This window comes from Mesoplodon densirostris, chromosome 18, assembly GCF_025265405.1.
Source record: "Mesoplodon densirostris isolate mMesDen1 chromosome 18, mMesDen1 primary haplotype, whole genome shotgun sequence".
NCBI lineage: Eukaryota > Metazoa > Chordata > Mammalia > Artiodactyla > Ziphiidae > Mesoplodon > Mesoplodon densirostris.
In genome coordinates this window covers 14,594,673-14,607,508 of record NC_082678.1, presented here as the reverse complement: position 1 = coordinate 14,607,508, position 12,836 = coordinate 14,594,673, and the positions used below count along the sequence as shown (strand labels likewise).

The 12,836-nt window shown below is 63.6% G+C and overlaps 1 protein-coding gene across 2 annotated transcripts in view; it reads right to left on the bottom strand.

Moving 5' to 3' along the window:
• Nucleotides 1-10,811, bottom strand: part of AATK (apoptosis associated tyrosine kinase) — a 38,425-nt gene extending 27,614 nt beyond the window's left edge. For both annotated transcript variants that reach the window (XM_060081983.1, XM_060081982.1), the window contains exon 1: nucleotides 10,745-10,811. In XM_060081983.1, coding sequence (XP_059937966.1) covers nucleotides 10,745-10,799 — 55 coding nt within the window. In that variant the 5' untranslated portion in view covers nucleotides 10,800-10,811. The remainder of the gene's footprint in view (nucleotides 1-10,744) is intronic.
• Between the last annotated feature and the right edge of the window lie 2,025 nt (nucleotides 10,812-12,836).

The following is a 12,836-nucleotide window of genomic DNA, read 5'->3' as shown; positions in this document are numbered from 1 at the left end:
AAGAATAAGTGAGCCATCTGAGCCACTAAGACGCCCATGATTTTTAAAGCAGAAAATAACCAGTGTTGTTGAGGATGTAGGAAAAAGAGGAGCCCCCGCACAGCTGGTGGAGAAGCCGTGGGCGAGTCCGAGGGCCCCTCCACGGCATTGCATGGTCCATCCCTATGGAGTGTCCAGAACAGGCGGGTCCAGGGGACAGAGGCCGGGAGGGGTACTGTAGTGGCACAGGGCTTTTTTTGGGGGTGATGAAAAGCCTCTGGAACTAGAGAGGTGGTAGCCACACAACACTGTGAATGTACTAAATGCCACTGACCCGTACACTTTAAAGGGGTTAAATTCACGTTATATGAATTTCACCTCAGTTTAAAAAGATGTTAAGCAAGTGGTCTGACACCCGTGGAGACCGAGTCAGGGGTGTGCCAACTGCTCACTGCTCCCCCCAAGAGCCCCTTTCCGATCTGCACCAGACGCCCATAGCCTCATCCTTCACCCACTCCCTTGGGGCGCTGCCCAAACCCTCCTGGAACAAAGGCCACTTCCACAACAGTGAGGGTCCTGGGCGACCCCCCATCGCAGCCAGACACCACGGGGAGCCCACTCCTCGACCAGCATCTCTGCCGGGGGCTGGGGGCTCCGAGGCCAGAGCACCAACTGACTCCCTGCTACAGCCCCGTCTGGCCCTTGAAGTTCACTGGATGTTCCATCCTAATGTCGGAAGTCAGGTGGAGCACGGCCCCACCCCTGCTACTCAGGACAACACACAGGCCAGGACCCCATCCACTCGTCCACCTTGTGCCCACCTACCACCAGGGCCCAGCACCCTTCTTGGCCCCCAACTTGTTCCCCTGTGGAAGGAGGGGAGGTCTCAGATCCCCCCTGTGGCCGAGTAGCCTTGAATACCCCCACGGGGTCATCCGCCCCAAGTACAGCCAAAACTGCTGTTCTGGGCGCCTGGCACCCGCCTGTGTGCCCCCACCTAGTACCACACCTAGTCCAGGGCCGGCCACAGGCTCTGAGGTCCTGAGGAGCTGCTCCCGTGGCTCACACCGAAGCCCACGGCACCACGTGAGGAAACAGAACAGCCGGCCCAGCCCCCACTGGCCTGAAGTTCCAGTGGGGGCAACCAGGCCCTCCGAGGGCCCCTGCCCAGCCCAGGCAGTGAGCCTGGCTCCGAGCGAGACAGCCACGCCCCCTGGTATTCCCAGCGCCCCGGCCAGCCTGCCTGGTACGGATGCAGCCAACGGGGGCTCACACCCAGGGTCACCAGCAGGCCTGGGGCGGGGCCCTGGCAGGGCATCGGAGGGCATCCTGGCACCAGTGCCTCTGCCCAACAAGCCTGCCTGGTGATGCAAACAGGATCTTGTGCAGGAAGAAGCTGTGCAACCTGGGCGGGCGTCTCTGAGTTACGAGGCCGAGGTGAGCGGACAGCGCGAGGGGCAGAGCTCTGCGTGCCCAGGCCTCCAGGGGCCCATCATCTGTCCCTGCTACTCCCACCTCCCAGCCCGCAGCTGGGGCAAGTGGCAAGAGTCTGGGGCTTCCCCGGACAGAGGGCAAGTAGGAGGGGCAGTCATACCCCCATGAACCATCCGGAAGGCGGACCCAGCGCTGAGGGGCCCGTGGGGCCGAGTTTCTTGGCAAATGTTTGCCCAAAGGCCCAGACATGGAAGTTCCCCCGGAGAGGAACAGAATCCTCTCGGCGGAGGAAGGGAAGCAGGTCACTGGACTTGTGTGGCGCCTCCCAGGCAGGACCCAGGCCCACCCCATCCATGTCCTCACTCCTCCCCCAAATCTCTGAGGTCAAGTAGAGAAATGAAAGGACGCTGGCGACTGAAATCAGAGCCCTGATTGCTCGGACGCACGGGTCGCTTGGGCCCTGGCACACCCGCCTCCCCATGGGCCTCCCAGGATGAAGGCCGCAGCTGCAGGATGCCCCCATCCCAAGAGCTGGCGCTGGGTGGGGGCAGTCACGGACGGCTCTCAGTCCCAGCCCGTCACCCCCACCAGGCTCACACTGACCACCTCAGAACACAGCTCTGGGCAGGGGTGCAGCAACCCCACCTCCGCAGCCACCCAGGCTCCACCCCAGCAGGTGAGAGGGGCCGGAGATACGTCTGCGTGGGGAGGCTGCACCCCACTGACCCCACCCCAGAACCTTCCAAACCTCTCCAGCTGCAGTCTGGATGTCCTAATGTACAGAGACAGGTGTGGATGCCACCTGCGGCGTGGAGTACAGACAGCGTTGGGGCCGCATGGGGCCGAGGACAGCACTGGGGGAAAGGGGCGGGCAAGCAGGCAGCCCGGACAGTCTCACACCCCAAGGACTGAGGGGAGGGCTGGAAGGTGGAGGGCGCTGCCTCCGGAGGAGGGAAGCTCAAGTGTCCGGCGGCTAAGTGGCCGCAGCCATTCTGCCGGCTTAAGTGTAGACCCGGCAAAGTCCAAGGACACACAAACAAGCAGCTGGGAGGCCCCCCCCCAAGGCCCCCACGGACACACAAGTCACGGCAGCCGCCTACACAGGAGGGTTCTTTCCCCGACCCCAGACCGCAGACCCTTGGCAGGTGGCTGGACGGTCGGTGTGGTCGGAGGGGGGTGTCAGCCCCCCGCCTGCCGTCCACAGGGGGTCAGGAACTATACCATCACCCAGAGCCTAAGAGGGGAGCCCGAGGGCTCTCACTGCCCAGCGGCAGGGGAGAGCCGGGGGCCTGGGCCTCTCCCCGGAGAACCAGAGAGGGGACACACTCACACACACGTCCTCACACAGGTGCACTCATATGTTTACACGTGTGCTCACCCACTCCCACACACACACTCCCCCCACATCCTCACCCGCACTCAGACCCCTGCACACATGCTCACACTCACACACTCCCGGCACACACATCACACCCACCCATGTGCACGCACTCTCACACCTCTCACGCCAGGAGACATGCTCTCATACGCACTTCCAGAAGCACATGCTGGCAGTATGGGTTTGGAAACCCAGCCCGGTCCCCCTCGGGCCAGGACCAGCGCTGGACATAAACATAGTCGCCGTGCAGAGCAGCAACAGAAGCAAGTGCCACGAGCTCAGCACCAATGAGTGACATCCCTTCTGCTGGCGTGTGACAAGGCCGGCCTGGTCGCCACCAACAGAGGCCCCTTGACTCTTTCCCAGGAGCCCCAGGACCCACCCCCAAGGCTAGTCCTGGGGCAGGGTGGGCACCCAGGATGTCCTCAGCCCTGGCCCCCCAACCCCTGGTGACCGAGCAGCCCAAGGGACACAGCAGGAGTGGTTGGGTGGGGGGTAGCTGGGTGAGAACAGGGAAAAACGTGCACTACAGTACCCGTCTCTCCGTTCCCGGGGCCGCTCCCACCGACACCATCTCATCTGCACAAACGGCCTCCCACTTGGCCCCCAGCCTCCGTCTGCCAGTCCCTCCATGACTTGCACGTCCCTCGGCCCCCATTCCCTGCAGGGGCTTGAGGGTGACCCCCTCTGGAGGACGGGACCTGCCCATCCTGTTCATCTGAGGACCCTGCCCTGATACCTGCTGGGCACCCCCGAGGATACTGAGCTGGATGAATGAGTCCCTCTCACAAGAATGGGCGGGGGAGCATCGGGGGAGCAGCTGTGCAGAGGCCGGAGGCAGCCAGGCTCAGACCCACCCAGGAGAAAACCTACAGATGCACGGCTAGACCCAGGAAGCACTGCAGCCAGTCAGTTTCAGACAGGACTTGCAGGGCTGCCCATCACAAGGAGGAAAAATAAAGCAGAATCCGATGCACTGGCTCCCACTCCAGCACCAGCTGCTGAGGGGCGGGAGGGCAGCCCAAGCCCAGAATTTCCTGCCATCCTGGCCTCCAAGTTTCTGCCTGGAACCCAGTGCGGGCAGAGAGTGGGGTGAGGTGGGCTGGGGAAGCACGGCAGCAGGGGCAGGGCTCAGGTCAGGTGCGGCCTCAGCCAGGGGCAGGACTGTGCAAGCCCTGGCCCCGCGCTCCCTGAACAGGCCCCACCCAGAGGCTCCCTCCAGGGCTGAGTGGCCCCAAGAGGGAGCACGACCATCCCTCTGGGTCATTCATCCCCAGGGGCCAGAAACTGCCTCTTGAGGATGCCTGCCTCACGCCAAAAGGATTCCAGGCGGCTTCCTGGGATTAACAAGCTGGCCTACACCCCTGGTTTGCTGGTAATGCTTAACAACCGGCTCTCTGGAAGAAAGAGACGGAGGAGGTTTCTGACGTGGAGGCTTTGCAGGCTCCTGGGGCGCAAATTCTCCCACCACAGCCCGTCTCAAGCCACCAACCTGACGCCACTGAGCACAGGGGTTGGGAAAGACTCGCCCCAGCGGTGCCTGCATACGCTGCCCCAGACCAGTGAGACGGCTGAGATGCGAAAGCACCAGCCCTGATGCGTACCTCTGACCAAGGGCTCAGTTCCAGAACATATAAATAATACCCACAGCCGGGCAGGCCTGGCTCACACGGGGAATCCCAGAAGATGACTTCAAATGGCCAACAAGCCCCCAGAAAGGCACCCAAGGCGTCAGGCAGCGGAAAAGGCGAGTCACACTGTGGCACTGCAGGAGCAGGGCCTCGATGCTGAGTGCTGGGCAGGGGCCTGCGTGTCGTGGCCCAGCCCTCAGCATCCACGAAAGCTGCCCCCAGACCCAGGCCCCCTCCCTATGTTCCCGTGATAGAAAACGGAGGGCCCATGCAGAGAGACCCAGACAACCCTGAGCTGCACGCCTGCAGGTAGGAAACGTCCAGACAGGCGATCTCCAGAGACAGGAAGCACGTGAGAGGCTGCCGGTGGGTGTGCAGCTTTCACGAGGGGGACAAAAGTGTTCTGAAATAGTGGTGATGGCTGCACACTTCTGTACATACAGTAAAAAGCACTGAAGTGTACACTTGAAATGGATGAATCGTACGGTACGTGAATCATATCTCAATAAAGCTGTCAGGAAAAGAGGGAAGAGATGGCGTTAGGATGCCCGGAGCTGGGCAGAAGGCAGTGTCTGTCGACGGCTGCGCAGAGAACCTGCCGTTTCCCTGTCAACAAGGAGTGACCTCGGGCATGAGGCCGAGCGCGACCAGCCAGACTCCTTCCTAGGAGCATGCTGTGTGGGCGGCGTCCCCCCAAAGTGGGATTCCTTCTTTCCAGGGGGGTGCCCGGACAGCCAGGTGGGCCTCACAGCAAGTGGAGCCGAAGCACCTGCCCGGGACTACAGGCAGCTCCACGCAGACAGCTACCAGCCCATTACACAGTCACCACACATCCCTCTACAAGCGACCGCCTGCCACATCCCACCGTGAGAGGCGACCGGGGACCCGCCCCAGCCTCCAGATGCCGGCCAGCATCCTGCTGCCCCACCTCACACACCCTCTGTGACAAGTGACCCCCAGCTGCCCAGCACCACCCACTGCCCTGGCCCTGCCCATTCCTGTCCTGCCACTTCCTCTGGCAGAGCCAGAGCAGGGGCTGGGGACCTCGCGAGTATGAGCCCCTGTCCGCTCATGCCCGGTCCCAGGGCTGGCAGTGGGAGAGCCCACACCCTCCCAGAAACCCCCACATACCTAGCTCTGGCGGCCGCTCCCGCGTGGCTCCAACTGCTGGTCTAACTCCAGAGTCACCCTCAGCAGACCTTCCCTGACCCCAGGGCACCCTGGCCCCTGCCCCCAAAGCTGACCCTGGCAGAGGAAGGCAGGGACCCGGCGTGGACACTGCCTACTGCGACAGGCCAGACAGGCTGCCTGGGAGCTGGCTCTGGCCCGGCGTCCGCTGCCCTCATTTCCTCCGCTGGCTTCCTCTGCCGGGGGAGGGGAGGCCACGGGCCGCCTGTCCTGCTGGTGCTGGCTCCTCTGCAAGACGCAGCTGGACGCCGAGAGCGAGGCCCCAAGGTGCCCAGATGAGGGCTACCGGCCTGGGCCACAGCTGCCTTCCTATCACTGCGGTCCAGTGAACTCGCGTGTTCTGAGGCGCCTGCACACGTGTTACCTTGCTTTCCTCCAAAGACATGTCCAGGTGGGTAGGGCTGTCCCAGTTTACACAGAGGAGATGGAGGCTGGCATGAAGGCAGAGGCAGGCTCGGCCCCAGATGAGGCCCCGTGGGGCTCAGAGCCGCCCTGCAGGAGTGTCCTGGGGCAGCTATCGCGACATGCCACAAACTGGGGCCTTAACGCACATTGAGTGTCTGATGTTCTAGAGGCTGGACGTCCTGCACGAGGGCCACACTCCCTCCAGAGGTCCCGGGGCACGACGCTTCCTGCCTCTCCCAGCTTTTGGAGGCCCCAGGCCTTCCTTGGCTTGTGGCTGCATCAGCCCAGCTTGGCCTCCATTGTCATGTGGCAGGGGACATCCTCCTCTCTCCTCAATCTCCCCCTGTTCTCTTGTGAGGACCCAGCCATGGAATTAGGCCACCTTAATCCAGGATGGCTTCATCTTAACTTATTACAGCTCCAAATGCCCTGTTTACAAACAAGGTCCCATCCTGAGGCTCCAGGTGGATATGAATTTGGGAGGATGCTATTCCACCCATGAGCCCTTGACCTGGGGAAGGTGGAGAACAGGGAGGATGGAGAATGGGCGGACATGCTCAAGGGCAGTGACTGCAGATGGCCGGGTGACAGTGGGGCAGTCCTTCAGGGCCAGCCACCGAGAGGGACAGCTCCAGGCTCCTCAAGCCTCAGGCCACCGGGACCCGGTGACTCAGCCCATCAACTGAAAGGAGAGCAGGGGTGAGGCTGAGGGCCAAGGGTGGGGCGGGGGATCTGGCTCCCCTCAGCCATGACCTTGACCACCCCCCCGCAGGAGACCACAGCACCCACGGCCCAGCCCAGGCTCGCACACAGGTGAAGGCATCTGTGAGCATGTGCGCATTCGTGTGTGTTCACGCGTGTGAGTGCCTGTGTGAGCCTGGGCACCGGCGCATGTAAAGCTACCCAGCGTGAGGGAAAAGCAGCCCCTTTGTGAGAAGAGCATAGGCTGGCCTCCTGGAGAATGTGCTAGAATGCAAAGAAACTGCCCAGGAGAGGACTGTGACCCCCCTCCTGCCCTGAGCGGGCCCATACCCCCAGACTCAGCCCAAGAGCCACATCTTCCACCTTGGGGCCAGCCTTTTTCGGGGCGCGGGGAGGGAGTAACACTCCGGCCCTTGATGCCCCTCCCCCCCAGCCTGAGTCGATCTGGGGAGGGCCTGGTGGAGGGGACGGGGGGCGGGTTGTGTCAGGCAGCATCTGCCTTCAGCTAGGCCCCGTGGGCAGCAGGCAGCGAGCGGAGGGCCACCAAGTTCAAGAACCACCGCCAGCAGGTGTCCGTCAGCCAGAGAGAGGGACCCCCAGGGCTGCAAAAGCCCATTCCTGGGGGCCTCTCAGGCTTCAAGTCCCGAAGCGCACCTGTCCCCGTGCAGGATAGACCACGCCCGGCTGGAATGCCCTCCCTGCGCCCTGTCCCCCAGCGACACCTTCACCCTAAGGTCCGGGCGTGCCCAGCCCTGAGCTGGCACCTCGCACACATTAATGCTGGTGAGTCAGCTCCCAGTGGGGCCAGGCGCAGGGTGAGGACGCGGGCAGGCAGCAGCACGTGACCGGGAGGCTGGGGGCTGCCTTGTCTTCCATGAGCTTCCCCAAACTCCAGGTCCTGCCAAATGGTCCACGGTGACCCCTGCACCAGGGTCAGCCTTGAGTGGCGCTCCCTGGGGACTGACCCTCACCCAGCGCTCCAGTCACCCACATGTGACCCTCAGGAGGGGACACCACAGTAATGCCCACCTACAGGTTAAGAAACAGAGGCACAGAGAGGGCCATGGGATCAGGGAGGAGTTGGTCCACTACCTGCCCCACGGGGTCCTCAGAAGCTCCAGGCCCCCAGGCTCAGGACTGCAGAGCTCTGACTGAGGCCTACACCTGGCAGGCACCTGCTGAGGGTCTGGGCTGCACCCAGTCCACCCGGGGCCGGAGAGGGTAAGAAACAAGGGCAGCTCCCTGCCTCAGAGCATTCCAGCAGGAGAGGCAAACCCCCTCCCCGCCCCTTAGAAGCCACACCTTCCCCCCACCAGCCAGACCCAGGTGCTCCCGACTCCCACATGGCACCCTCATCACCCCTCAGCTCTTGACTTCCATGCCCCACCACTTGGTCTCCCCAGAGTGAGGTTTCACCTATGTGGGGCTGAGTCTCAGAGAGGTTGAGTGACTGGCCCAAGGCCACACAGTGCTGAGGTCACAGGGCTGTGACTGCCCAGAAATCCCCCAGGGTCACCCATAGCCTAAGGAAGAGCTGGACTCCAGAGGCAGCCCTTCCGGATGCCCGCCTGCGCCGGCCCATCGCCCCAGGAGCACATGCTGGGCCTGGCCCCCTCCAGCGGCCTGCCCTGCCCTTATCTGATAGGTGGTGGTGGCCCAAGCAGGAGAGGAGTATAAATGAGGTCCCCCAGGCCTCACTCAAGTATGTGCCTACAGCCTGAGCCTCAAACTCAGCTCCCATCACTCTCTACATAACCGCACCATTGTCACCACCTCTGTGGAGAACTGCCACAGGATCTATGACGGACGCAGAGCTGGCAGTAGGCAGCAGACCTGGCCTGGTGACATTGTGAGGACCCTCTGCCCGGGCCAGGCCGCTCTGTCCATCCCTGAGTGTTGAGTGACCACAGAAACAAACTCCGAGACAGCCACAAACACGACTGTCCCCTGCCCTCCAAGTTTGGTGGACCCCAATCAGGGTTCCCCCCTTAGACAGGAGCCAACTTCAAAAAGAACCATCTCTCCCCACTCTGGGGACAGGAAAGCCACGTGCCACTGTGGCCTTGTCTCCACACCTCCCCCCCCATAAGAGCAGTCTCTGTTCATTGAGAGTCAAGTTTTCACCAGGCGCTTAACCGCTAACTGAGCTTGGGGTAGGCACAGCTATCCCATTTTACAGGTGAGAAAACTGAGACTCTAGAAGGCAAGGGTGGGCAGGGGGACTCCAGGGGGTGGGAGCTGGGCTCTGAACATTGGGCATTTAGCAGGAGGGCAGCGGATCCCACCCCCCCTAATGCCCACGTGGGGGCCAGCACAGAGCCCAGCCAGCAACCCATCTCCACCATCCAGGGCGGCCCCTCCCACAGTGGGGCAAGTTCTCCCCTTCACTCCACCTGCAAACAGATCTCCCCTTGCCTCCTGACAACTTTTTTCCCTTGTAAGTCCTTAAACTGACACATTATAATTACATTGATCACAGCTGTTTACAGGAACACTTGCAAGAGAAGCCAAGCTCAGCTGTTTCTCTAAGATGGGAGAAGGGTCTCGTGCTGGGACACACGGGGTGTGTGTGTGGTGGGGGGAGGGTACTGAACCCACACAGGGCAAGTCTGGGCCCCACAAAGAGTGCAAGAGGCAGGGCGTGGGGGAGGGCGTCGCCATCCCTGGGTCAGTCCTGGCACACACCCCGCCACACTGCCAACGGTTCCAAGGATGGACCCTCACTCCCCAGCAGCCACACTGCATGGAGCACCAGCTCGGAGCCAGCAGGACATGTGTCCCTAAAGGTTGTCTGGGCCTGGGACTGCTCAGCAGGGCCACCTCCAGCCCCCACCCTCAGAGCCCAGCCAGGGCTGTCGCTGCCAGATTCTGGGCCATCCACTGGTGACTCCACATTCTCCAAGCTCCAGGAGTCGCCTTGGGAAGTCATTTCTGAGCCAGAGATACCCACACCCTAAGCCCAGCAGAGGAACCTGCTGTCAGGTCCCCTCCCCCAAGAGCAAATGCCTTCAGATGGGGCTGTACCCAGGGGACCCCGTGCATCACTGCATGAACTGGACCCTACTCCAGGGAGGGAGACCCAGGAGAGCCCGTCACGTGCTCACCCGGCTTTGTTTTGGCTGGATTAGCCTGTGCCAGAGCCCCAGTGACATGTGAGTAGGACTCTGGGCCCTTCGGCCAAGGCTCTAGGGCAGGGGTTTATCTCCCACTCAGGCCAAGGAGGGGGGTGGTGAAACCAGTGAAGACAGAGGGAAGAAAGCCTACCACTTCCTGGTGACAGATGCAGGCCTCCAGCTGCCCCTGGTCCCTCTGTCCACCCCGGCCGCCCACAGTTGCCAGGAGGTCAGGCAGCCATGGGTAAACAGGCTTCCAGGGCCGCCAGCCTGGCCCCACGCCCCCTACAGCCAGCTTGACAGCGCCACCTGGGCCTCTCCCTGACCGTAGGGCCTGGGCATCCACTGAGGCCCATCTCTTCCGAGCCTCTGCTCAGTGGGCTCTGTCCTGTGGGTTGACCACTGCTCCCACCTCCCCATGCAGGCGACTGGGTGGCCTGGCAGGGCTCCCCAAAACCAGCTCCCAGCCTGGGGAGATGCCTCCCATGCTAAGACCGTAGATCCACAAGGGGCCATGGTCACCTGGGCCTGGGGGGGCGACATTCCCACACCTCCCGGGGGCCCTTAGTCCTGGCCACCTCCTCCCCTGGACACCTGGGGCCAACACGGGCCCTCCTGCCCGTTACCTGAGACGGAAGCTTCCACAGAGACAGGGGCAGTGCCCCCACTGCCCACCCCCGCTGGAGGCCTCAGCTGTGCAGGTGCCAGCCCCAAGGCCTGCCCATCTCCGGGCTTCCAGGGGGTCCTGCGGGGAAAGCCGTTCCTTCTGCGGCTCCACTCAGAGTGGGGAAAGGGTTAACTTCCATGCAAAATAGGAAACCGGGGGCTCTGGAAGCATCATGTCCGCAGTCAGGCAGGTTAGGGGCAGCTGCAGCGGGCAGAGGGCTGGCAAGGGGCGCGGCCAGGGGACTCACCGGGGTCGAAGTGCGAGCTGAAGGCGAAGCTGGGGTTGAAGAAGGACGACGACATGGCCAGGGCCAGCAGCGCGTCTTGGCATCCCCCGGCGGGCGCTGCGCTCAGGACGCCCGCGGCCCGCGCCGCGCCATCATCCGGCCGCCGCAGGTGCGAGCGCGCCTTGGCCGCCGCGCCCGCCCAGCGCCCACAGCCGCAGCCGCGGGGCCGGCGGGGTGCGGGTGCGGGTGCCGGTGCGGGTGCGGGCGGCGGCAACAGACGAGGCGCCTCCCCCGGCCGGCCGCGGCGCCGCGGGGCTCCCGGGCTGGTGCAGTCCGAAAACACCGGCGGGAGCGCGCGCGGAGGGGGGGCTCTCTACACGGCTTGGGGGGCACGGAGACGCGCGGTGGGGGTACCCGAAGGCTGGGGGGTACGGAGACGTGGGGGGCACGAAGGCACGAGGGGACACAGAGACGCAGGATGGGAGATCCGGAGACGCGGGGGTGGCACGGAGAATGGGGGGGCGCTGGGAGGCGGAAGGTGCGGGGGGAAGGGGGCGGGGAGGGGGATACTGAGGCGCGGGTGGGAGCTCAAGAGACGTAGGATGGGAGACCCGAAGGCTCGGGGGCACAGAGGGTGGGGGAGGGTTGCTCGGAGGCGAAAAGTGCGGGGGGGGGAGGGGGCGGGACGGAGACTCAGGGAGGGGGCACCTGGAAGCGCGGGGGTGGGCAGAGGCGTGGGGGGAGGAGCGGGAAGGCGGGGGCGCGGCGGCGCGCGCGGGGGTGGGCACGGTGGCACGCAGGAGCAATACGAAAGCGCGCGCTGGGTGGCCCGGAGGCGCGAGCCCAGGCACGCGGGGGTCGGGGCCCCGCACGCGGCCTGCACACGCCGGTTTCGGAGGCAGCTTGGGTCCGGCCCCGCGCCCTCTGGGCGGCGCCCGCGCCGGCGGGGTGGGGGGGCTATTTTTGCCCAAACCGCCCGCGCCTGTGCCACGCTGCGACAACCGTGGAGAAGGAGCGGCCGCCCCCGCCCGGGAGAGAACAGCGCCGGGCGTTTAGGGCGGACGCGGCGGCGCCGGGCACCGAGGGACCGTCCCCTCCCCGCCGGCTGCGCGCCCTGCCGCGCCATCTTGCATGGATGAGGCGGCTTCAGGAGGGCAGGCGGGCTGAGCGCGCAGGGTGCTGGGGACCGTCATCTCCCCACCCCCTGGGATAGGAGAGAGAGTCATTATGTAGCCGGGATTTGAGTTTTATGTAACTTGGGTCACTCACTCTACGTCCATCCATTCATTCTCCGGCCAGATGAGCAAAGCTGCTTGGCTGACCCAGCTGGAAGGCAGGGGGTTTGTGGGGGCAGGCTTTGGGGAAGAGCAAAGATCAGTGGAACTGGGGTGGGCAGGGATAGAGGAGGGATGGTGAGGGCCAGCCCTCATGAGAGGATGCCAGGACACATCCTTCTTAACCTAAGATGAACCGTTGTGTAGACAGTTCCCCCATGGGCAAAGGAAGGGGCCTCCTTTCCTCTCAGGCCTTCGGGGTCCCCTGCCGTGGGTGGCCCCAACAACCGCAGGCCTGTGGAGGAGCATGGGCATCCAGAACCTTCTTAGTGGCCCTGATGTTGTGGCCACTACTCTAAACAGCTTTGCCCCAAAGGCCTTGTTGACGAGGAAGGAACCACAGGGGAGTGGCCAGCAGAGGGCCTGGCCTGTGGGAGGGGCTCAGATCCCAGGGGCCTGGAGGGGCAGCAGCCACAGGCGCAAGGATGGCTGAGGGCTGTGATACAGGAGTGCACAGTGTGAGGGGGCTGGATCCACAGTGGGGGGTCTCCCCTCCCCACCTAGGAGGAAAGCCCAACACTGCCCACCCCCATACCAAGGGCCCTGCCTCTGCCCACCAGGAAGATGCCCCAGACACCTGGACCTCGACGCAACCGGGGGACTCCCTGGGGACAAGCAGGGAAATGACCAGTGGCCCTAAGTTGTCCCTGTCCAGATTCTCTGCGCCACCATGGCCAGCCTCAGTGACCAGGATTAGAAGACCCTCTGTGAAGACCTCTGTGACACGGGTTGACCAGTGAACACACACACAGTGCACACACTGGCATACAGAAGGCCAG